This window comes from Pavona decussata, unplaced genomic scaffold (genome assembly GCF_977016875.1).
Source record: "Pavona decussata unplaced genomic scaffold, jaPavDecu1.1 SCAFFOLD_164, whole genome shotgun sequence".
NCBI classification, from domain to species: Eukaryota; Metazoa; Cnidaria; class Anthozoa; order Scleractinia; family Agariciidae; genus Pavona; species Pavona decussata.
The window spans coordinates 360058-385140 of record NW_028145575.1 but is presented as its reverse complement, the minus strand read 5'-3'; the positions used below and the strand labels follow the sequence as shown (position 1 = coordinate 385140).

General features: G+C 38.8%; 1 protein-coding gene across 2 annotated transcripts; it reads left to right on the top strand.

Annotated features, from left to right (window-relative positions):
- On the top strand, positions 1 to 22767 carry LOC146464351 (uncharacterized). 2 transcript variants are annotated; one of them, XM_085129873.1, is made up of 16 exons: positions 1 to 574; positions 4369 to 4448; positions 5438 to 5858; positions 6663 to 6724; positions 7729 to 7844; positions 8761 to 9302; positions 10501 to 10628; positions 11395 to 11552; positions 12664 to 12788; positions 13614 to 14132; positions 14396 to 14512; positions 15416 to 15520; positions 16295 to 16492; positions 17800 to 18025; positions 19384 to 20164; positions 20778 to 22767. In XM_085129873.1, the coding sequence occupies exons 1-16, from the start codon at positions 98 to 100 to the stop codon at positions 20872 to 20874; spliced, it is 4152 nt and encodes a 1383-aa protein (XP_084985999.1). In that variant the 5' UTR covers positions 1 to 97; the 3' UTR covers positions 20875 to 22767. The 2 variants fall into 2 exon arrangements, with proteins under 2 accessions (XP_084985999.1, XP_084985998.1); XM_085129872.1 differs by having other exon boundaries at positions 8758 to 9302.
- The last annotated feature ends 2316 nt before the right edge of the window (positions 22768 to 25083 follow it).

Below are 25083 nucleotides of genomic sequence, written 5' to 3'. Positions count from 1 at the left end.
GTGCGCATTTTATCCACTGCAGCATCAAGTCAACAATGCAGTTGTGGATGTTTTGATTGAGAACTGGATTTAGTTGTCAACTATTTTATGGATTTCAATGGCTAAAGAGGTACCTCAATTCGTGAAGGCTTCGTTGAGGGCCGTTTTGTTGTCGAGTCAGAAAGGAATCAAGCAAACCGCGATCGAAAAGGACTATCACAAACTGACCAACACAAAACTTGACGTCAAAAAGTATGGATTCCAAGACCTTTATGAATTTCTGTTGGCTGTCCCAGACGTTGCAAGGCTGGAATATTCAGTTAAGGATGGAGAGAATAAAGTATTCGGTGTAGCTGAGAAGGGAGTTTTTCTCTCGGACCATGCAAAAAAAGCTGAAGGGATTCCAAATGGTCTGAAGCCGCTACCTCCTGCAGAATGGCCGCGAAACAAGGCCAGCAAGCAGGAACGCACGGTTGTGGAGAATAAGTCTTCTTTAAACGTTACTGCACACTCTGACACTAAGAGGAAGATTGAACCTAATTCCAGAGGGCTGTATACACTCCATATCAAGAACTTGCCTCCGGGTTGTCAACAGGTATGGTACAGCAGTGCACTGTATTCTTCAGTAGCAAGCGATGAAACGCTACATTTTGGGCAAGCACATGGTCAAAAACATGGTCCCAGGTTCCATGGAAGTTATACCCCTTCTTGACTTGGTCCATGGACCACTTATGCATTTATGGACTAAGTCTACAGCTCCCTTATTTTCTTACCACAAACAACAAAAACAACAACAACAACAACAACAAAATAAGTAAAAATATATAAATAAAAAAGGATACAATAAGGCTTATGAACTCACAAATTATGTTAAGCTTATGTGTGTAGCCGGATATCTGCATTGCAAGTTGTATGGGAAACTTCAGCCTTCCCCTAACAATTGACTTACTGTGCAAAGAAAAATAAATATCAATGGCCAATAGTCATGCAAAGGTATAATTGTGTGTCCAAGTAGGTAGCTGTGGGTCTCAAACTTTTTCAAGGCTGAAGTTTCCCATACCACTTGTACTGCATATGCACTGCTACATACACAAGCTTAACGTATGTGACTTTTTAAGTCTTATTGTATTCTCTTTTTTTTGGTGGTAAGAAAATGGGGTTAAAATACATTTCAAGTCTTGTTGTATTCTCTTTTTTGGTGGTAAGAAAATGGGGTTCATAGGCCGGGCCCATTCAAGTGATCTATGGACCCTGGGTTCATGTTTTGTTATTGGCCTTACATTATGTGCTGATATGTACTGATTAACAGCCCCTTCCCCCAAACCCCTAGCTCTGCATTTGAACTTTTGAATAAAGGCTTGTTCAAATTACTGCCCCATGGGGCAAAAAGCTGTTCAAATGGACTGGCCTTGTGCTGAATTTGAAAATCAAATTCCCTTCCCAAATTTTTGGTATACGCTAATAACATTCAATATTTCTACTATACACAGGCCATCTTATAGGGTGCGATAAAAAATCTGAATTTGTTCGATATTTTCAGGGTAGATTGTGCGATAAGAAAGGACTATTATGCGGTAAATTATGCAAATTATGCGATTTTCCCCTCAACTATTTTAAGCTTGTTTTCCCAGGATTCTGAGAAAGTAAAACCACTTTTATGCTGCTCTAGCAACGTTTTTTTCATAAAGGAACAAAAAATAAGCAATATTACGAGTGAAATGGGATATAAAATTTTAAATATGCACATACAGTACCATGCAAATGTAAGTTGACAGTCCCTCGAAACTTGAAATTCGTGACTCGCTTCTCAAAACTCGAAAGCTTCGAGTATTCAGGCGCGAGTCGAGTGCATCCAGTTTCAAGGCAGGGAAACAAAGAACTTTTCGCGTGATAAGTCTTTTACATGTGATCCAAGGCCACAGTTCGGTTCTTTTCTTCAGGAACCAACTCTGCGAGACAGCCAACTGTGTTTGCGTTTTTGTTGGAGCGATGTGCGCGCATGTATGATTGAGATGGAAAGAGTTCACTCTTTAAGCATTTTCTCGGTTCCTTGCCGATTACAACCGAAAGTATTGAGCGTGTTTAATCAAGAAAATGCTGTTTTTGAAGTTTTGATTCGAAAGATTATTAAGGTACAATCAAGCATAATTTTGTGCGCGCGTGTTTCCATCGTCAGCTTGTGAAACAGCGGCCGAAAATGTCGCAATCTTTTAGTTTCGCTTCCTTCACTGTTAAAACAGGGTTTAGTGAACATGTAATCCAGTCATCTGTCAGAGGAAGACACTGTTACAATCCAAAATCAGTTGATAGAAAATAAAGAAAACGTGACATTGCCTTATGAGATGATCTCGATAACATTTATGCAAATTTGTAACACTACGCCGAAGATGTAAACATTCGCGGCCGCTTTCAAAGTCTGCTCCTTGCCGAATTCCACCGAGGTATGAAGGGTCATATGTGATGGATTCATATCAGCAATCCTGATAGGCTAACTCAAAGAGAATAATTGTTTGCGTTGCACCAATAGGCAATTCTTTAAGAATGAAAAAACTAGCACCAGGCCCTGAAACTGCCGAAAAAGAAAATGACGCCTTGAATTTCAATTGTTTGTGAAATTGATGGTTTCAGAACATTTCTTGGGCTTTTTCGAAATTGAATCGTCTTGAAACTAAGTGCAGACGCAGAATTTTTTTCAGATAAGGCAATTATTTATGGCTTTTATTTAAGAATTGTGCAATTTTTTGTGAATTGTGCGATTTTTTATGAATTGTGCGATCGGATGCGATTTGAGGTCAATTGTGCGAAATCGCACCATCGCATAATATCAGATGGCCTGTATACAAATAATAAACATTGTTAGACTGTTGGAAACTGGTTCATTTACTTCCAATCAAATTTTCTATACATACCAAGTCGAAAACACTATGAAGTTTGTCGAGACTCTTTTTGGTGAGCCAGTCATTCACAAAAGCGACATTTTCCATCTTTAACACACCCATGGGTTAGGAACTACATGCATTCTGCCAGACAAGAAGAATGGTGGCTGGTAAATTATTTTTTTTATTTTCATGATTGTAAGCCCTACTGACCTCTTTGGCATGTGCAAAATTCAATAGAATTTTAAAATGGAGTTAGTGGGGTTAAAAATCTTGACATACATGTACTTCTCAAAGAAGAATAAATCCACTACTACTTGTGAGAAAAGGTCCATGATGAATGGAATTTGATTCAGCAAGTGAATGCATAATAATAATATATGGGGCTGTCAGCTAAAATGTTGCCAATGACCTAGTACATCGAATGGTTATCCTTTAGGTCTGAGCAGCGTTTCTTGGGTATCCATTGTAAAACTGAGTAGAGGGACAAATAATTGTTGTAGTAGCGATACGATGCACCTTTTGGTAACATGCTAACAGTTACAGTGACTTTATGGTTTCACTGCTGTCAGTCACATCTTCATAGCAGTCATCTTAAGGCTGATTTAGACGGTACAACTTTCACGTACGACTGTTGCATGTGATTTTTTAGAATGCGTGCTGCTCGCATCATGCAAAAAATTGCACCCAACTCTCGTCATTCAACATTGCCTATACCTATGATTGTTGTACATCGCATTTTAAAATCCTACAACATTTTTTGTGGCGTAGACGACAGTCTTAAGCGAGTTTAGGTTTGATTTACACAAAACAATTTGTGTCGTAGGCCTGTCATAAGCTTGTCGCATGCGACAAAGTCGTCCTGTGTAAATTGCCCTTTAGGAAACATTAAAGTTACAGTTGCAGTAACTCAGTCTCAAAAGGTCACATTCATGAATTGTAATAGGTCAGTTGTTTGTTTTTTGTTTTTAAGGACGGTGCCTACTAATACCAAAGTATTTTTGTGCGGTTTATGACTATGCCAAAAAGCAGATCTTAGCAAGGGCTATTGGAATCCGAAAAGAAAATTGGGGGTAACCACGCATTTTTCAGAGATAACTAAGCAATAATATCTCTAAAAAGCGCCAAAATATAAAGCAACATATGGGATTTTTTCCTAAATTGAAGTTTAATTATCTCTGAAAAATGCATGGTTACCCCCAATTTTCTTTTGAGATACCAAAAACATTTGCTAAGTTCTGCTTTCTCCGTATAGTTTTAAACCGCGCAAAAATATTCCTGTATTACTAGGCACCACCCATAGGAAACCCGAGTATCTCGCGATGCACAGAACGTATGCGCAGTAACAATAGTAGGCACCGTCCTTAATCGATGGACAGGTAGAAAATACCGTCATAATTAGTGAGGCATTGGTTTTATGTTTAACAATATCTACGTGTAGGACTGAATAGAATTTGAATCTTTATATGCTGGTTTGCCGCTATGTTCATAAATCAAGCCTTCCTCTTTCCAGAGTGATATAAATCACATTTTCAAGAAGTTCCAAAGTTTAGCTGAAGTGAAGCTGGAAAGTTCTACAAGTATAAAGAAGCGGTGAGTTCTTTCATCTCACTGACAGTACTTATTTTTGTCATGCATTGTTTCTATCTTCTAATCAGACTGATATCTGTCGTGCATTATTCTCAGTCTTGCTCAATAACCTGCCCTTCTGGTTGGGCAGTTCTTGGATTATAAAATTTTGTGTTTGTTCATTAACACATTTGCACACGATTGCACAAAAAAAATGAATTACAATATGTTTACAAATGAAGACGAAGATAAGAAAAGTTTACTGGCTTAGAATAAAACAATATGCCCGGGACCGGGTTACAAAGTTTAAGAAGGCAAAGTTTACAAAAAGTTATTAATAATTAATTACCTTTTGTACCTTTTTATTATTACTAACAATACATAATATTATCAAACTATAAACATTAAAGGTGAACTTTGCTATTAGACCTTATAATGGCACTGGGAAAAAACAACTTTTACAATGCTCCATTCTACACTTGTAAAGAAAACACAATAAAAATTACAATCCTCAGCAGCTTAAGCCCTCATTGGTGTTAGTAGTGGTTAATACACTTAGATACAAGAAATGAAGCAAATGACTCAGGTTGTTGGTGTATAATACAATCTTGTAGTTATTCTAACATTTCTTCTTCTGTTACCACATCTATTGGAGCAGCATGTGACTGTGTAGAGCTTGTGTAGAGTTGTTTATCCGATATGCATCCCTCTGGCTTTTCAAGTCTTTTAACAAGGCCCAGTTGTTCAAATCACGATTATGCTAACCCAGAAGATTTTTGCAAAACACTTGTGCCCTTTAGTTTTGTCTAACTTATACTTCTCTTTACCACAAACTTAAAATAAATGTAGCTTTTAAGACTTCAATTAACTTTTAATCATGGATTAGCATTAATCAGCTTTTGAACAACAGCGCTCTAGAAGATTTTACAGTGTTGGATTTAACACAATCAACGTTTGAGTTCATGTATTTCCTGTTACTTAAAATTCTTGAATTTTTATGTCTTCAATTCTAGGGCAGCGTTTGTGAGGTTTTCCAATCATGGGGTTGCTATTCAAGCCCTGGATGAAATGAATGGCTACAAGTTAAAAGGTTACAGTTTGATAATTAATCCAGGTATTGAACGGTCTTCCAAAGCCAGTAAGGATGCGGTGGAACCAGCAGAAAAGAAGGAGAATATAGCAACATCCAAGAGTGCGTTAGAAAATAAAGACCTTAGTAATGTTAACAGCATTAAACAGACCTCACCTTCAACTCAAACACAAACTGTTGCTTCCGCTGAAAATTGGGAGACAGAAGGTGGGCTTTTGTCACCAAAGGCAGGCGCTGTAAAAGACAAGTTTTTTGGAAGCCAGGAGAATTTAGCGCCTTACATATTTCAGATGGACGGTGGCTATCCTATTCATGTCAGCAATTTTCCTGCAGGAACCAGTCAGGTAAGGGGATTGGAAGCCTCTGATTTAATATTGCTCTGGCTGAACGGATAGACTTGCAGTCAGGACAGTTGAGAATAGAGGGACTGTAGAGATGACTGTTATGGGGTGGTCATTGTTAGAAGAGAATTGCATGACTCTAATAGTCTCCAGTGTTTTTAATCAAGAGAAATTTACTAGGCTCCATACTTTTCATTTGGTAGGGGGAACTCTCAGGTTGATAAAGGATGGCTTACCATAATTATTTTCTGGAAGAAAAGCACACTCATTGGCTCTTATTTCTTTAATTTTTTACTTTTTGATGTGGTACTTTAATATGTAAGAGTGGTATGTTTTCATAGTACATGTTGGTCTGGATTATAAACTCATCCAAAACAACATTTCTGGAAAAAAGTTAGCATTTTTTTCTGTAAAAGTGACAACAGCCAGATGCTTACACTGTGGCCCTTGTTTCATTCACAGGTGGCTTACAGTACGTGCACATGTGTAACAAACTTAGACATTTTCCATTTTTGCTTTGACGCTCATTAAATAAGCTCTGTTCCAGAGCTCAGTTGTTTTGAATAAATGTTGTACGAGTTGTCTGTGTTTTCTTCAGCTGTAAAATATGTCTAATGCTGTTGTCGATGAACAGTTTTTTTTTAAAAGGAGAGTACATGTACATTTTGCTTAGGTATACTTAGTCAAGCAATACGGTGTAGGTGCCCCAGCCAAATATAAAATAGGTTTAGTAGCATACTCTGTTGAAGTGTGTATTCTCTTATATCAACAATACCATGTTCAAGTTAATGCTGTTTTTGTTTTCAGTCAGCACTTAAACAGATATTCAGTGAATGTGGAGAAATTGTTCGCGTAGAAATCCATGAAAAGTGAGTACTTATGGTAGAGTATTGAGAGTTACAACCCACATTAGTCTCTGATTTAGCTGCCACTTTATCACCACGTTCAGCTGGCAGTGTCAAAAATATGTACATTGACATGTATATGGATTGGAGAACAGGGATGAGCATTCGCTTCCCACCAATCAGGCCCGGGTTTGCATGATTGCTGGAGTTGGGGCCATAATTATTATGGGTTGAGTCTGTTGCATGTTGGTTCTCGCCCCTGCTGTGAGGGTTTCTCTCTGGTTACTCCAGTTTTTGTCCCTTCACAAAAACCAGCACTTCCAGTTTCTACAATTCCACCTGTAACACCTGGTCACCTTTGAACGAGTTTCTAGAGATCTCTTTGGTGCTCCATGGGTAGACAAATTACATTTAAATATTGAATTAGTTTATCAAAGGGAAAAAGTCGTGACAAAATAATAATTATGGGCTCCACAGGGAGAGTACATGTACATGTAGCTGCATGGTCATTAATGAAAGAAAGTACATCCAGTTGTTATCTTTAAGTCATTTTCAAACTCTAAGCAGCTGGCTCTCTTCAGTGCACTGTTGCTCCCATTATAATTATTATAAGGCAGTCCTACATGTACATGTAGCCTACAAGAAGGAACTCAGTAGCTTCTCGTATCATTTCGTACCATTTTGTGAGGGAGGAGTGGTGACGCTACGTAAAAATTCAAAGAGGTTGTTTACGACAAGAAAATTAGACCAGTCATCAACCCCAGTTTGGTAGCAAGTTGAGAACTGTTTTTATTCAAATCTGTGGGTTTATATTTTTGGCTAAAGTTTCCACCCTGATGATTGGCCTGTAAAGAACTGAAATATTATATAGCAGTATGCTTAAATTGCACACACCTTCCATTTCCTTGAATCTAGTAAGCATGAAAATGCAATTGCTTGCTTTGTCCTTCATTTGTTTTTATAGTACGCCTTTTCCTCCTTTACATGAAATATCAATGGTGCATGTTGAGATTGTCTCTGTATTATAGGTATGCTTTCATTTACTTTGCGACAAAAGAAGAAGCTCTCCATGCCTTGGTGACCAAACGAAACAAGGCCAGACTAGCTGGGAAATGTCTAACAGTGACTCCTAGAACACATAAAGGTAAACACGTCAAGCAATGACCATACATGTATATAAATGTGTCAGGCAGGAAATGTTTAGTGTTCTCTTTACTATTAACCCTATAACCACCAATAACAGCAAGTATGATCTCTGTATGTTATGGCTTGGAAATAATTTGCTTAAGAATTAAGGAGTTTTTATTTTTGGTGATCATTTCGTTTATTCTCACGACCTGTGTTTTGATCAAGTAGTGATTTTGTAAGGAGAAGTTAGATGTTGGTCGCTGTTTGGGCTTAAAGGGTTAATACATGGAGGCACAGTCATAGTGCATTGTATTTTCAAATGAAATTCGTGTTGAAATATTGAAAGAGGTGTGGTTTTCAGCTGGGATCTGCAGCCAACAAACTCAGATTTACAAATTTGCCACTTAAAAGTTCTTACATTTCTTGCTTTAGCTTCTAACCACCAACCTACCAATGTTGCAAATTATTGAAAGTCTAATGCACTATTCCATACAATTCCAACTATAGTACAACCTACAATGACCTTAGTACAATCAACAATGACCTTTCCACAATAGAAAAAACAATAGGCTAGCTCATACATACTAATGACAGATATGCATATAAGTATATCATGCGTATGCATATATGTCAATACTAGTATGCGTATAATGAATACGCGTATTATACGCGTTTTACGCGCACATTTTGGTTCGCGTAACTCTGAGGTGCGCCGTATTAATATTTGAAAAGTTTTCTATTTGGCCTGGCTTTCGTTTCTATCAGTTGATAAATGAAAGAATACTAATTTTGATGCTGGGTGATTTTCATAATGTCAGTTTTGTTAACAGTACATGCATGAAAAAAAATGTAGATAAATGTAAGTAAAAAAAGATGCTTTGTCAGTTTGTCTTTCATATTGTGATGGCTTCTATTCTTGTCCTTCACGGTAGGTCCATCAGTATTGAGCGAGGGTTCTAGCCAGAGTTCTCTGATCTCTAGCTGCAGCTCTTCAGCACCACAATCACCTGTAAATCGCAGTGTCTCTGATTCAGCTGGGATTGACTTGGGAGAAAGTAATTATTGCCTCGTGAATACCGGATCCTGTGGTAGAATAACTGTTGGTGGATCCAAAGAATTGGATAAGAATTGTGTTGGTGAAAAACGAGGAAGTTTTACTGATATATCAAAGACTTCTAACAGTATATCCTCACATCAAGAAGGAAGGAAAGTGGATGGGCAAATATTGAACACCAGTAGTAAGGCTGTCGCCAGAGAGGGATTCATAACTTCCACTACTGAGACACAAATTGCTACTGATTTGAAACAAGGGGTTCCCTTACATACACTTTTGACTTATGAAGAAACGAGCAAACTTATGAAAATGTGCAACAAACCTGTTAGGACCGCAAGTAGCATCACTTTTGAGGAGTTTGACATTCTAGTGACTGATGTGGTAGATTCTTGCCATTTCTGGGCCAATGTGGATGATCAGGTGAGAAGCTTCATGCAAATAATTTTCTAGCATCTCGCATTAAAGTCACACTGACTCTAACACAAAGGAATCAACAATGTTTGGCAAAGTGAGGGGTTGCTATTCAAGGCAGTGAAAGAACTTTAGGGATAACTGATGCTTTACATACAGTAGTGTAACGTTTCCTATTAATTATTTATGCAGTTGTAACAATAACGGTTTATTAAGACATACATGTAGACAAACAAAAAAGAACGATAAAAACTGACATTTCGGTTTCATCAATGTCATCAAGATGACACCAAAATGTTAGTTTTGAAAGGGGAAGTATCATGGGGTTTTTGGTATCTTTTGTCAAAAAATGATGAAATAAGACCTTCAATCAGCTGCCAAATAATAATTCTAGAATGATGAGAGGAAAGAAATCAACTCAATTCTTGAAAGGAACAACTCGTGATATGTTCTAGCGGATTTTGGAAACAAAAACGCGAGGCACTTGAAAAAACGTTAGCCTTACATTTTTCAAGTTTCAATCCATTCCGACCTACTTTGTCTCTTGCCAGAGGCACTAATCGACAGTTTTATTGCAGTGCCCAGGGTGATAATTTATAACAAACTTGACAATTATTTCTTTGTTTCTGCTGACAGACAAACATTTTTGGGTTTTGAAATGACAGCAAATTTGCGTGATACTTCCCCTTTAAGGACGGTGCCTACTAATACCGAAGTATTTTTGTGCGGTTTATGACTATGCGGGAAAAGCAGATCTCAGCAAGGCCTATTGGAATCCAAAAAGAAAATTGGGGGTAACCACGCATTTTTTAGAGATAATTAAGCAATAATATCTCTAAAAAACGCCAAAATATAAAGCAATGTATGGGATTTTTTCCTAAATTGAAGCTTTATTATCTCTGAAAAATGCATGGTTACCCCCAATTTTCTTTTGAGATACCAAAAGCATTTAATAAGTTCCGCTTTCTCTGCATAGTTTTAAACCGCGCAAAAATATCCCTGTATTAGTGCGCACTACCCATAGGAAACCCGACTATCTCGAGATGCGCAGAACGTATGCGCAGTAACAATAGTAGGCACCGTCCTTAATTTAACATTTGTTTTTGCTTGTCTATGTCTCGTGCAGTTTTGTAACAGAAAATATGATAATTGCTGCTCTAGCTTAACATTGTAGCTGTATCACTATTAGCACATTTTTGTTATCTAGAGTGGAAGTTATAAGAAGCTGGAACAAATCCGAGCAGATCTTCAGATCGTAGAGCACCACAAGCGGTGTATGCCTGTTAAGCATCAGTTAGGTGCTGCTTTATATTCAGAGGATCAACAGTGGTACAGGTAGGTTTAATAGCTTTAGGGAGGCGCACAATCTTTGAACATGTACCCTGACATTAATCCTGTGCTCCCTGCAAGTTGAATATGCCACATCCGAGTTGCTTTAAACCTCATTACCGGTACATACTTAGTTCGCTTACCTCTGAGCTGCACTGTAGCTAATGAAAAAGTTGAACTGTTTGGAAATTCAGAGTTGTTTTGGAGATACAAGTTATGGAGCAAAGAATATAATCTGTTGAGTTAGCATTGGGCACTTCTAGTTACCTCCTTACATACATGTACAATTCAAATAGTGCTTCATTTCTGATCAGTAATCTTTCAAGAGAAGAGCCCTCATATTGTGTTACATATGTGACTTACACCAAATTCAATGTGCAACAGCAATGCCTGCACATGAATTAGTCTCAAAAGCTAGGAATGCTACATACATGTATACAATCATGCACTGTAACACTGTACAGTGGAACCCCGATTTTACGATCATCGATCTCATGATATTCCTGATTTAATGATCAACATTCTGTGTCCCGGCAAAAAATATTAATTTATGAATCGAGAGTTCGTTTACAATGATATCCCGATTTAACGATATGATTCTGCTGTCCCCTTGCCATATCATAAAATCGGGATTTGACTGTAATAGCATGAGGGAGGGAAACACATTGAGTTGCAAATAAAACAGCATTCAATGGTAATTCTTTGTTTTGTTGCCGAAGTTGTTATTTATTTATAAGGATCTCTTAATGTGTAACTATATACATGTGTGCAGGTGCTGGTGTCTGGAGGTAACTTCACTAGAAAAGAGAAAAGCCAAAGTCTTGTACATTGATTTTGGGAACTGTGAATGGATTTGTTGGGACCACTTTACAGACATACATAACAGGTTTTGGGACCTTGCACCTCAAGCAGTGCCTTTCAAGCTAGCAGGTGAGTTAATCTGTGGGCTTAGTACATTTTTGTTGAATAACATACAGTCAACTCTCGCCTTGCAGACACCTTGCTATTATGGACACCCCAATAATACGGACAGCAGCTCAGTCCCCAGCAAAAACAGACATTTGACTGAAATAAATTCCCGCTGTTACAGACTCTCGCTATTAAGGACACTAACTGGTAGTCCCGAGGGTATCTGCAATAGAGGGAGTTGACTGTATTCAGGATATTCGAAAATCAGAATACCTCAAAATGTTAAATATAGTAGGTTATTCTTCATCAAAAAACTTTGAGTCATTTACTTTAGCCACTTGGATAGTTTTCATTAATTACCATGCAACAGATACCACATACAGTGTATTTTACATTTTTCAGTGTACAAATTGTATTCCTTTTTCAGAATACACAGAACATGTCTCAAAGCACTGTAAGTCTCTGGTAGCAAGTTAGGCAACTCTTACATGTAGGTTGTCAGGAGTATAATTTTAGTCAGTGTGCAATGGTCTACTAAGTATCTTAAGATTAATGAATAATCATTCTAAGTTGAGGTCTATGTTTATTGTTGGAGAATGATGAGTGAAACGAAAGACTTAAGAAGACAATAGCATAGAGGATGCCAGATGTCCTTTGAAATGGGTAAAGCATTCACTTGGATCCCATGAAGTTCTAACAACCAAACATCACAGCTTTATCACATTTTCAGTGATCCAGATTTGATACCATCACTGTGGTCTGAAAATTAACTTTGTCATTGCAGTTTTGTTGGTTGCAAGCTGGATCTGTGATTGTGAGCATTTCATCTTCAACTCAAAGTAGCCTCAAATGTCCTTATATAGTGTTTTTCTGGAATAATAGTCAGCCCTGAGCTATAGTTATAAACATTTGCATCAGAACTGATCAGGACATTTTTTAACAGAGCACATGGGAGTGCACTTGAAAGTTAAAATATTACAGGTTTTGGCATTTCTTGGGTTATCTTGTTGTCAGCAAAGTTGTAATTGGAGCATGTGAGCCTGCAGGTTGATATGAATTCTTTTGAATGTGCATCTGGCATCAGTAGTACAGTATTACGTGTAATAGTAATTTTGTACTTATGTTGTTGCAGGTCTTGTGCTTGCAGCAGACTTGAAACCAGATATACTGAATGAAGGATCCAAATACTTAAGTGCTTTAATTTGTAACAAGGTGTGCAGGGCAAGGAAGATTAAGCCAACAACAGACTCCAGTCAGGTACATGTACATAATTTGTATCTACCAGTAACAACAAAAAAAATTAAAATAATGAAGCCCTGTTTTAAAATGATTGAAAGTTGATTAGACCCTAGCATTTGTTCATGCTGGGTTAGTTTTAACTTGTGAATGTGCGTATGGGCAATGAATGAGTTATCGTAATGTGGGGTAAATGTCACTCAGTCCATGGGTCAGTTGATCTGTTGTAAACTTTCATGCATGCACAATGAACGAGTAATTGTAATGCTGACCAAAAGAAAAGTGGGCTCTGGGGACGAGATTTGTAATTTTTTGGACATTTCACTGGGTCGCTAGCCTGCAAACGCAGACGTATTGGTGGAGAGAAGCGACAGCCGGAAATACATCTGCGTTCACAGGCTACTGGGTCGCTGGTCGTGAACTTTTAAACGTGGCGTACTCTCACAGCTCACTTTAGGTTCTCTCCTCCTTCAATAATTTATTATAAAGACATGTTTTTTGTAGTTAAAAATTAAATGAAACAGACTAAAGAACATGCCACCAATGTATATAGCCTTCGTATGCTAAATGTTTTGGTGATAATTGCACACTGTTGAATGCAGAGCAGATCAAAGCAGTCTTGGTAAAAGTAATTTAATTTAAAATTTACAGCCAAGTTTTTCATATTGCATGCACACTGAGAGTACAAGAGAAGGGTGATGACCTTTTGGTCAATGATAACTTAGTTTCTTGTCATTTTTTTTAAAAATTTTTTTCTTGGTAGTACACTAGGAAGCAAATTTGGATTGTTAAATTTTGATTGTTAGTGGTTTTAACTTGCTTTTCATTCTACTTCCTTGTTCTCAGCCACATATTATTGAAGTTGAACTGGTTCTGAATGACGAAAGGAAAACATCAGTGAATGGGCAGATGGCTCTCACAAGATATGTCCATGAGGAAAGAACAGCAACCCAAGCTACATTCCAGAATCCATCTGTCCAGCAGTCCACTCCTGCATCCTCGCAGTCACTACCCTCCCCAAAGCCTAAAAAGCATATTCCCCCACATCCATTTATGAAAACTCAGGCTGCGCAAGAGACTCACTCACCTTTACAACCGGTTCAGCGGTCTTCAAGCCAAGAGCAGCTGCCTGCGAAAAAACATTTAGAGCTTTCACAGAAACTTTTTGAAAGCACCCAGTCACAGTCCACCCAAAGCTCTTCTCTGTCACCACAGGGTCGGCAAGGTGGATTTGACCAACAGGCCTCACAGAATGCAAAATTAGAACATGTAACAAAGTCGCCACAGGGAACATTTCAATATGAGCAGTCACTACCAAACCAGTTGTTTGAGAAAAAGGAGGTCATCGACGTCTTTCTTTCAAGGGTAAGTTAAGAAGCACTTACATCTGTAGTGTTTCAGATAAGATGGGGGGGGGGGGGTTCTCCAGTCAAAAACCCAACAAAGCTGGCTTTCTGACCTGACAAACTGACAAACTTTCATGTGAAGATTTTCTCTTGTGTGCCAAATTTCTACTGGACACCGAAATGACATCTGAGATCCAAAGAATGCATGAAGTTTAAACGTGGAAATAAGTGAAATTTAAATCATGTTTCTTTCAAAAAAAAAATATTGGTATTTATTTACAGGTCGTCAGCCCTGATGAACTATGTTTGTTCTTGGCTGACAAGGAGACAAAAGAAACTTTAATGAAAATTCAAGGTCACTTGAGAAACGTGGTTGACCCTAAAGCTGCCGGGTGCAAGGTAAGCTAGCTAGTCATGAATTATTATTGCAACACACGACAATGGTTGGGGGAGGCATAATAGCCCTTTTGTTGCTGGGATCGTGTGACCTACTGTTCACTAGAAATTTCAATATTTTACACTAATAAAATGGAAATTTAATTTTACAAGTAAACTCTGCTCAACAATGTCACTGTGCTTAAACAATGTTTTTGTTGTTACAGCATAATACATGGAAATCACATTAAGCTATCACAAACAGTTATATTAGGACGGTTAGATGCCTACCTAGATATTCACTAATAACATGCAACAACAGATGTATGACAATGGACTGGATGTAAGCTACTGTACAATAAAAGTAATTATGTATTGCAACAGTTTTGAGTTGAGAATAGATGAGATATCTACCGCCTAAAGCCCCGTCTACACGAGCAATTTTTATGTGGCAACTATATGTGGCAATTTTTATTTGCCCGTGTAGATAGCTCGACAAATATTTGTTGTTAATTTGCGTCAGTAATAATTTCGCACAGCGGAGATTACCATGGAAAGGCAAAAAGCAAGATGGGGAAAGTCAGAAGACGGGCCAGACGTTAAAAAATTGTCACATTTTATGTGGCATCTCGTCTACACGGACAATTTTTTTATGTGGCAATTTTTATTTGCCACATAAAAACTAACACGCCAGCTTTTCAGCAAATGCAGTTGTCACATAAAAATTGGTCATTTTTCATCATCTACAAGGGCAAATAAAAATTGCCACATAAAAATTGCCTCATCAAAATTGCTCGTGTAGACGGGGCTTAAGACTGAAACCTTTTCCAGGACAGGTTCTTCTGAGGTTGAAGTTGATTAATAATGTATCTTAATCAGTAATAAATTATGTTAAAAGGTACTGGATTTCATATTTTGTCCAATCAGATCTACCCGAGAATAGGAGACGTGGTGCTCAAAGTGCTGGAAGATAAAAGATTCCGTGTTAAAATCATTTCCATTCCAGCAAATGCAGGTTATGGGATAGAAAAGGTATGTCCATATACTGCTTGCCCGTATAAAACTCCGATAAAGACCATTTTTAATCCAACCGTGAGAGTGAAAGGCTATGTATGCAATGTGAATGAGTACAAATTACTTGGAACATAAACCCAGCCTCCTCCCTTCTCTGATTGGTTTGTTAGGCCGTCACTCTTTAGTGATACCTCCTTGGTATTATGTTAAGGGCGATTTAGACCGTACGACTTTGTCGCATGCGACCAGCTACAACAGGCCTACGACACGAATTGTTTCGTGTAAATCAAACCTACAAACTCGCTTACGACTGTCGTGTACGTCACAAAAAAAATGTCGTAGATATATGTAATCTTGAATGATTAGAGTTCATGACGCAAGCAGCGCGAGCTCTAGAAATCGCATGCGATTGTAATCGCATGCCTGTGTAACAAATATGACTTGTGGATTTCAACATTGTGTAGAGGGGGGGGGGGGGGGGGGGTGGGGCTAGTAAGATGGGCTTAAAGCAAAAAACATGGCCATGGCTTCATTGGTCAGTCACAGTTGAATCTTCATTCACTTTACCATCTTGTTGTTCCCCAGTCCACACTCTCCACTATTAGTTGAAGTCCTGTGCCATTCACGAATCTTCTCTCAGTTTACAATCTCTGTTGTCCTCCCAGTCCTACTATACCACTAATCTTTGTTACTTCTCTGGACAGGTAAAATGTCCAGACATATTTGTGCACAATTTACTTTGCTCCAAAAAAAGATGATTATTTATGGACATCAATCTGCTGTTTTTGTCAGGTCACAGTCAAGGGTATTGACTATGGAGCGATTGAAACGGTTCCTTTGAGTAACCTGTGTGAACTACCACCATCTTTGAGGGACATTCCACCACAAGTAAAGGAGGCCAAGCTTGCAGGGTTACGGAAAAAGCAAGGGATGACGGGTTATCCATATGCGGCTACCAGCTATTTAATTGCTTTGAAACATAAAAGACAGGTACTAAAGAAGGGAGCAGTGTTTTGGAAGACTTTCAACCAAGGGCTTTTTATCCTTTACTGGTTTTAAACAGAGTAAATAAAGTAGCACTTTACAAGTTAATGTATTGTTCCCTATTTAAGAATACTTACTGATGGGAGGATTATGTTGCTTGTTTCAAGTTATGATGAAGTTAATGAACCTTCATGTAAAAATGAATAGCAACAGAACTATTCTTTTTTCTGGCTATTCATCGCTGGGTATTACTTGTCGACCACTGCAAAATTTCATTGCCTCAAATGAATGGCCTTAGTGTAACAAATTAGCTTGCAGTTATTCCGTGGCAGAACTGTGTGGAGCTCCCAAGAGAAAAATGTAGTAATTCAGGCCAACATACATGTATTCAGGTGGCACTGTAGACTTTGTTATCACAGAGGCAGTCACGAGCCTGGAGCCTAGAGAAAGTCTACCTTCTACACATCTTTGATTTACAGTGCGACGCGCCTTACCGTGGCCACCCAACAAACTTTTTTTACAAGTTAGCCAATCAGGATATCTTCCTCCTTGTTCATAAAATACAAAATACAAAATAAATTCGTTGTTGCGTCACTTGCCTGTTGGACTTTGCAAGGAGGCATGACCTTTAATCAAATTTGCGTATCCTGATTGGCTTACTTGTAAAAAAAGTTTTTTGGGTGGCCACAGTAAGGCGCGTCGCACTGTAACATTTTGGGGTCATTATACTTTGTTGGTGTTTTTTCTTGGGTCATATTCATAACATGCAAGGTGGCATCTTAAATTATCAAGCTTAGAAGGCATTTTGTTTTCTTAGGGTGGGTCTACAATAAAAAATACTCACAGAAGCGGTTGAATGAGAAATGGCTCATTTAGATTGGACAGAATAGACAGAATGGCATTCTTTTAATTTCTCCATTTGATCAGTGTAAACCAAGCTATGTTCACATTCAATAGATCATATTTCAAAATAAGAATGAGCAGGGTCCCCTCGAGATTTATAATTTTCTGTAAATTTGGGAAGGAGTATCTGCAAACTTTTACTCGCCCACCACATGGAAAACTTATTTTTGTTTTCTGTTGAAAAGGAAAAACTGCTAAGCTGCTTGCAGATGTCTCTCATTATAACAGACCAGGCTATAACCAAAAACAGCTTGAACAGAAACTTAGAGTTTGCCCCTGACTGAACACGCATGAAAACACAGAATACATTTCAACAGACTGGAAATTGTCAAGATTTGGCAGCTTGCTATTCAAAGGACCAATAAAAATAGATGACACTACCTCTTTAAGAATGTCTTTCCTTTTTCTAGCCCTTGCAAGCATCAATCATAAAGCGAGAGCCGAATGGTCGTCTTCATCTTGAGCTGTTTGAATCTTCACCATCATCGCCAAGCTTGAATGTGCAATTGGTAAAGGAGGGTTATGCTGAAATAGATCCATGCCAATGCCCTCTGTCTGGGTCAAACCTTGCTTCTCACAGCTTAGATGACAGCAAATCAAAAGAAACTCAGAGATTCAGCAATCAGCCCCCTACAGGTAATGTAACAATCTTCTCTTTGCAAGGTGAAGTAAGGATAAGTCTTGAGATCCTGATAGTGACCTGCTTTAACGTGCCCCCTTACAATTATCACTACTGTACTTCATCAAACATACAGTTCATCGGAGTAAAGAAAATGACGACGAAATATAAGTAATAATCTCTTGACGGTTATGCAAATTCTGCCAAGTAGCGCCATGAAAGATATTTGGAGTAGAGTGACGACAATATACATGTTGATATTAAGGAGCTTAAGCAACGACGACGGCAACGACAACTCCTCAAAATAATAGGTTTAATGAGCGAAAAACAATCGCTCTTCACGTGCGTTTTACATTTTGGTACATTTCTTTGCCGTCCTCTGCAAAACAACAACGTGAAATGACGACATTTAAGGTTTTGTGGAGAACGTGAATGCACGACGGTAAATTTTTCATTTTCTTTCTTAACTTGTACGCCACTCCTACCAATTTGGTTCCTGGATAGTTCGCAATTTTTGTAAAAGTTGAGCGAGTTGAAATAATCGCGAAGTAGCACAAATGAAATAAAGTTGTATATTCAGGTGACGTTTTCGTTGCTGTTGCCGTCGTCGTTGCTTAAGTTCCCTTATCTGTGGAGTGGATAACCCAAGTGTTCCGTCAGGGCTGGTCGATGGTTACATCTGCATCTGAGGGTGTGCACTGACTACAAACATTACTCATTCTCCCTCGGTGGGATCGGCTCGTCCATGATAGGTTTCCTACCCAAGCATTTTGTCAAATGTTGCTAACAGTTTGTAGGTGGCTATTTGTACTCTCGGGTAGGGAAGGACAAGGTGAAGTTTCTTGTGTAAGGCAATAACATGATAAGCATGGACCATCCTTAAACCATTAACCTTCTTAATATATTGCGAACTCACAATATGACCAGCTCCCAGTTGGCTTCAGTGATAGCTCAGTTGATAGAGCACTGCACCGGCATCGCAGAGGTCATGGGTTCGAATGCCGTTCAAACCTAATTTTCTTTTTCAGGCTTTCTTTTCGCAACTACTTAAGTTACGTAAATGGCTGCGAGGGTCTTTCATCTATTTAATCTTTCACCCCCAGTTCAAACATGTTTCTTATCAGATTCATGTTTATTTATTCTTCTTGCACGGGTATATTACGCACTCACAGTACGATTAGCTCCCAGTTGGTTTGATAGCTCAGTTGGTACAGCACTGCACCGGCATCGCAGAGGTCATTTTGTTTAGGCCTTCTTTTCGCTACTGCTTAAGTTGAGTAAATAACTGCGAGGATCTTTCACTCATAGTTCAAATATATGTTTCATGAATACATGTATATTCGTATTCAAAGTTCGTTTTATTGTTTTTCATCAGGTGTTCAAAGCCCAGGATGGCACCAGCCAGGACTTGCAGAGAGGAAGCTGGATGTGCATAAGTGGGACACCCATTCAGTACATTCTGATTGGGAAGACAGTCTGATAGAGATAGAGGAAGACTGGAGTGATAGTGCACCAACAGAATCTCACTCATTTGATCACGAGAGACAGTCAATGGAACAACTCTATGTCCCACCACCCCCTGATATTCATGCCTCATTTTCAGTCAAATCAACCAGCACTACTGAGGTGCGTCCCCCGTCTGCAGCAGGGTCAGCAAACAGTGCACGTTCTCCTTCCTCAGCAGGACTAACCAACACGTTGTACCCTGACACAGGTCTCTCTTTCTCATCTTACCCATCCAGCACCACGCCGGTTGACATCCACTTCCCTCACTCAGCAGGTTTAGTTGTTGGCACAAACCTTGATATACACTCTGGCCCTATAGCAGATCGTGAGTGCCCTATGCCCCAGGATGTTCGCCCTCCTTCACCTTCCACAACAAGTTCAGACAGCAGCGGAGTGTATTCAGATGCAAGTGTAAATGGCTTATCAAGTACTGAAAGTTCTCTCAGTACAGCTGACAAGTCCATACAGGATGGTGCTGTTTCGGAGCAATCTGCCGAACATACTTCAGCTCAGCAAGACTGGAGACAAGAAAGAGAAGAGCTGATTGAGAGAGATGAAGAGCTGAAACGACTCCTGGAGATGCCGCGCCAAGATATGAGGAAAATGATAAACTTGAGGCAGGAAAAGGAGAAGTTAGAAAGAAAAATAAGGTACAGTGCAGTAGAGTGCCTCATCTTTGGCAACTGTTTTCTCTGGTTCCCCTAGTATGCCCCCCTCCCGGCACTCCTCCCCCCTCCTTCCCACCCCCATCCAGTGTGGTAACCGTCCTCGTCACAGGGTAACCACCCATGATTTTATTGGCTTCACCAGTTCCCTTTGGGTAAAAACTGAAGAGGGGTACTGAGCGAGTTTAGTGTTCTGAACGCCACACAGCCTTCAGTTGAGATTGACATTTCAATCATGACCATTATACTTGAGTATTTTGCATGGGGAAGAGTCGATAGCCTCCATCTTCCTCTGTGTACTGTCTAAGTCTACTCCAAATTTTTTTGGGCCAACCGTGTGAAATCTTTGTTGAATTGTTGGGTGGGGTGTTAACCCTATCCTAACCTCGTCTAGGGTTAGTTGTTTGTAAACACTAGTGTCTGTTAGTCTCAGTTTTATCTGTCTTTCTTGATCAGTTGCAGTTCAGTTTTTAGTCTAAACCAGTAGGTGTGGGAAAAGTTCCAACTGACGTGACGTTTCAAGCCTTCCATCAGTTCAGACCAGTTGAAGTAATCGCCACGTTGGTTTTAATGTGATACACGTCTTGTTTGTCCACAGGATAAAAGGACTTGAAAACCAAATCTTGAAGCTCCAAAAGGAACTGAAACAGCTAGAAATGGAAAGAGGAGAATTGGAAGGAGAGATAAATTTATGATTTCATTTTCTTATCACCGGTAAAAGGGATTCCAACTTGGGTGCAGTATCGGTCCAGCAGTGAACCAGTATGATAATTCACCAATATAGAATGGCAGTTTATTGAACATTTTCATGTTGATGTTATCTCGGTTAGGATACGTTTGTTTTTTAACTGTTTTCATTCTCAAGACAAGTTGCCTTCTTGAACTGGTTCTGAAGACTCTGTGGTTGCTTTTAGGGTCAGTTATTTTAGCCAAGTCTGACGTAGGCCAATGGTGTAAGGCAATCGATAGACGTGTATCTGCCGTTTGTAAGTGGGTCCTTTAAGGTCCATAAATGTGTGTCTAGTCACTCAGTTTATAATGCCCTGTTTCCACTTTTGACAATACACAACGTTTAAGTGTTCGGGGTGGCCAGGTTGGGTTTAGTTTTGTTAAACCCTGTCTGAACTTCGTTAAATAACTGGCCCGTAGCGTTTCGCAATATAAAGTGTTCAACAGTTCAACTGGTATTTTAATGGAGAGAAAAATTTTTATTGACTGCATACTGCTCAAGTAAAATCAACAGTAACGAATGTCATTGTACAAAGGATCCTGTTACAGAATCAAGTTGTTATTACCTAAAATTGTGATATTAAAATAGTTGGTAAATGGTTAATTCCGTTTGTTCTCGGGATATGGATTATTTGAATATAAGAATACTGAAGGGAGGATAAACATCTCTTGGTACTTTTAGTAGTTAGATTCCCCACACCTAGAGTTAGTTTTCTGGGCCGGATTGTTCGAAAGCCGATTAAGGCTAATCGACGATTAAAAGTTAATCGAGGTTTTCATCTCGCTCATTAAAAATGATTTTAAAGGCTCATTTTAAGCTAATGGTAAAGAAAAGTCTAAGGCAAGACTGAGGGACAAAAATCTTTTGGACGAATCTTTACGGATTAGTAAATATACTCGAATCAAAGTTCACGTTAACCCAGGATTAGATTAATCGGGCTTTGAACAACTGGGCCCAGTTTATCAGCTTAGCAGTGGAGATGTTATCGCGAGCCGCTAGGGAATGTAAAGTTTGTTTTAAATGCTCCAATGCGAAATATTTACCTTCCAGCAACCAGTACCACCAGTTCTGGTGGTTAAGGGCCACCTGAATCTATACAAAGAAATTTTATTATATTTACAGAAGAAGAGAGTATAACAAAAGCATGATGATTGAGTCAATGCCCATTTTCATTATAAACCATTCGTGAGATTTTGTAGCAAGTAGTATTCTGAGGTTACCTTTTTTCAGTTGGTCGACGTGGTCGTGAAAGATAGTAACATGCTGTTCACGCGTCATTTCAGTATTTATCCAGGATCTTAATCTTGTTTGGTCACGTTTTGTGTCTCATTTGAGGCGAGAAGAAAGTTGTTGCGTAAAACGTTTTTAGTTGTAGTGTTCGTTACTTTCCTGTATTGCTTTAAAATGTTGTTTCTTTTAAGAATTGGGAGGGGGGTGGGGTGGGGCTCAGTTCAAGGGGAAACGGTACGGCAAGCAGGTCGCCGATTCCCTCTTTCTCCCGCATTTAAACTCTTGGAAGTTCTTGAGGGCATCAATGAATCAAAACAGTACAATATTCCTGTTTGAATTCTTACAGTTGTCTCCAATTTCCTTTTTGCGTCAGAAACGGGACAACGTAGTAAGGAAACGGGATACATCTGTGTGCAGGTTATATTTTTTTTATCAAGTTTGGTACATTTACAAAATCCGGGGCAATGAACGTTTGTCTCGCCAAACTTCTGTTTTGAGTCTGAACTACGTTAGTTGTGTTGGGTAATTTGACTATTAACATGATGCTTGATGTAAATATGTGAACATGATTTGGGTTTTATTGCGGATAGATGTGAAAGACATTAAACGATACAAAATGTGTCTATCACATTGGCTGGCCTTATTTTTAATTCTTTCATTTTGGGGGAAGGTTCTGTCTACCGCAGACGTGCCTGCTCATTTAGCTGGAGCTCAGTTTAAACTCGTGCACAGCCACTTGTTCTCTTGAAACAAAATCGAGGAATGGAGGTTTCATCCGAATTTTTCGAGGAAACCAATACCAGTGTTGACTGTATCGCATTCTCTGGCTTCATTAATTCAAGAACAAAGGAATCAAGGGGATGATGATGGCGTTTAATATTTGCTGCTAATTGAGGATGTTACTAACCCAACTACTATTTACGATTAAAAAAGTGTAGAACTATAATTTGCAGCGTTTTAAAATATATAAAGAGTTGTGTTAAGGACGGTGCCTACTATTGTTACTGCGCATACGTTCTACGCATCTCAAGATACTCGGGTTTCTTATGTATGGTGCCTACTAATACAGGAATACTTTTGCGCGGTTTAAAACGATATAGAGAATGCAGAACTTAGCAAATGCTTTTTGTATCTCCAAAAGAAAATTGGGGGTAACCATGTATTTTTCAGAGATAATTAAGCTTCAATTTAGGAAAAAATCTCATACATTGCTTTATATTTTGGCGCTCTTCAGAGATATTATGCATCAGTCAATTCCAACAGTGCCCATCCCCCACCCCAGGCCGCCCCCCGGGAATTAGGATTTTTTGAAAATAAACTGGCAAATGTCCCACCGCCGGGACAAAATAGTTGTTCAAATGCCCCGGGGTGGCGACTCAAACATGTCTGAAATGTTTTATTTTCTTCGTTTCTCGTCTTACTTTCAGTAAAATCTAAGCTAATTCAGGCCAAATTAAGGACGGTGCCTACTATTGTTACTGCGCATACATTCTGCGCATCGCGAGATACTAGGGTTTCCTATGGGTGGTGCCTGCTAATACAGGAATATTTTTGCGCGGTTTAAAACTATACGGAGAAAGCAGAACTTACCAAATGCTTTTGGTATCGCAAAAGAAAATTGGGGTTCACCATGCATTTTTCAGAGATAATTAAGCTTCAATTTAGGAAAAAATCCCATACATTGCTTTATATTTTGGCGTTTTTTAGTTATATCATTGCTTAATTATCTCTGAAAACTGCGTGGTTACCCCCAATTTTCTTTTTTGGATTCCTATAGGCCTTGCTAAGATCTGCTTTTCCCGCATAGTCATAAACCGCGCAAAAATACTTCGGTATTAGTAGGCACCGTCCTTAAGTCCTAGCTGGGTCTTGTTTCCCGTAGTTAGTGCAAAAATAGGTCATTCTGCAGCTCTAGCGTCCCATTTTATGTCCTATCTAGACGTTTTCAATAAGAAAGTTACTATATTTGCTGATGAATTTCTCATTAAGGAAGCAACAATGCTGTAGGGTGAAAAAAGTGAGATGGTTAAATGCCCTGGGGTAATTGGGTGGAAGGCTAATGCCCGACCCCCGGGATGGACAGTGTGGGAAAATGCCCCACTATTGCCTGGGGGGAGATGGGCATGGCTGGAATTGACTGATGCATTATTGCGGCTTAATTTTCTCTGAAAATTGCGTGGTTAACCCCAATTTTCTTTTTGGATTCCAGTAGGCCTTGCTAAGATCTACTTTTCCCGCATAGTCATAAACCGCACAAATATACTTCGGTATATATTAGTAGGCATTGTATTAGTAGGGAAAGGTGGTTTATAAATAAAGCTATAGTGACGTGTATTAAGTCACAATTCTTTAAAACGAGATGCACGTTTACAATAAATTCATTTTTAAGCTTTGCTCAAAAACAGCAAGTAGCTTTGTTTCCATTACCATAAGTTCATACAGGAGCAAGACACGTCTATTGACATTTGGTGTTACTGTAAATGTATAGGATTTAAGCCGACTTTAAATCTCTGAATCAATTCAAACATGTCGGATTTTATATTTTGGCAGGGAATATTTATTTTCAAAGACATTTGTCCACATTATACTTTTCTTGAGATTCATTTTTACCAGAAAACACGTGCTTAAGCGAAAATTTTAAACTTCTCTCGTACCCAGCTCTTCTCACTCTTCGAAGGCTATACTATACGAGCCTCTGATAATGTAAATATTTTGAAGCGTCAGATTTTTAATTCATTGATTTAAGTTTTGTATTACACATAAGATACATTAGTTTTTAGTAGCATCTTTTAGCATTTTTATTCATTGTAAATTTTTAATTTTTAATTTTCGAGGTCACTTTTTAGTGAAAAAGTTTCCTCATTAGGGACCGATCGTTTATTACGTCCTAGGGGGGGGGGGGGGGGTGGTTTCCTAAAAAATCGAGTGTATGAAAATTTTACCC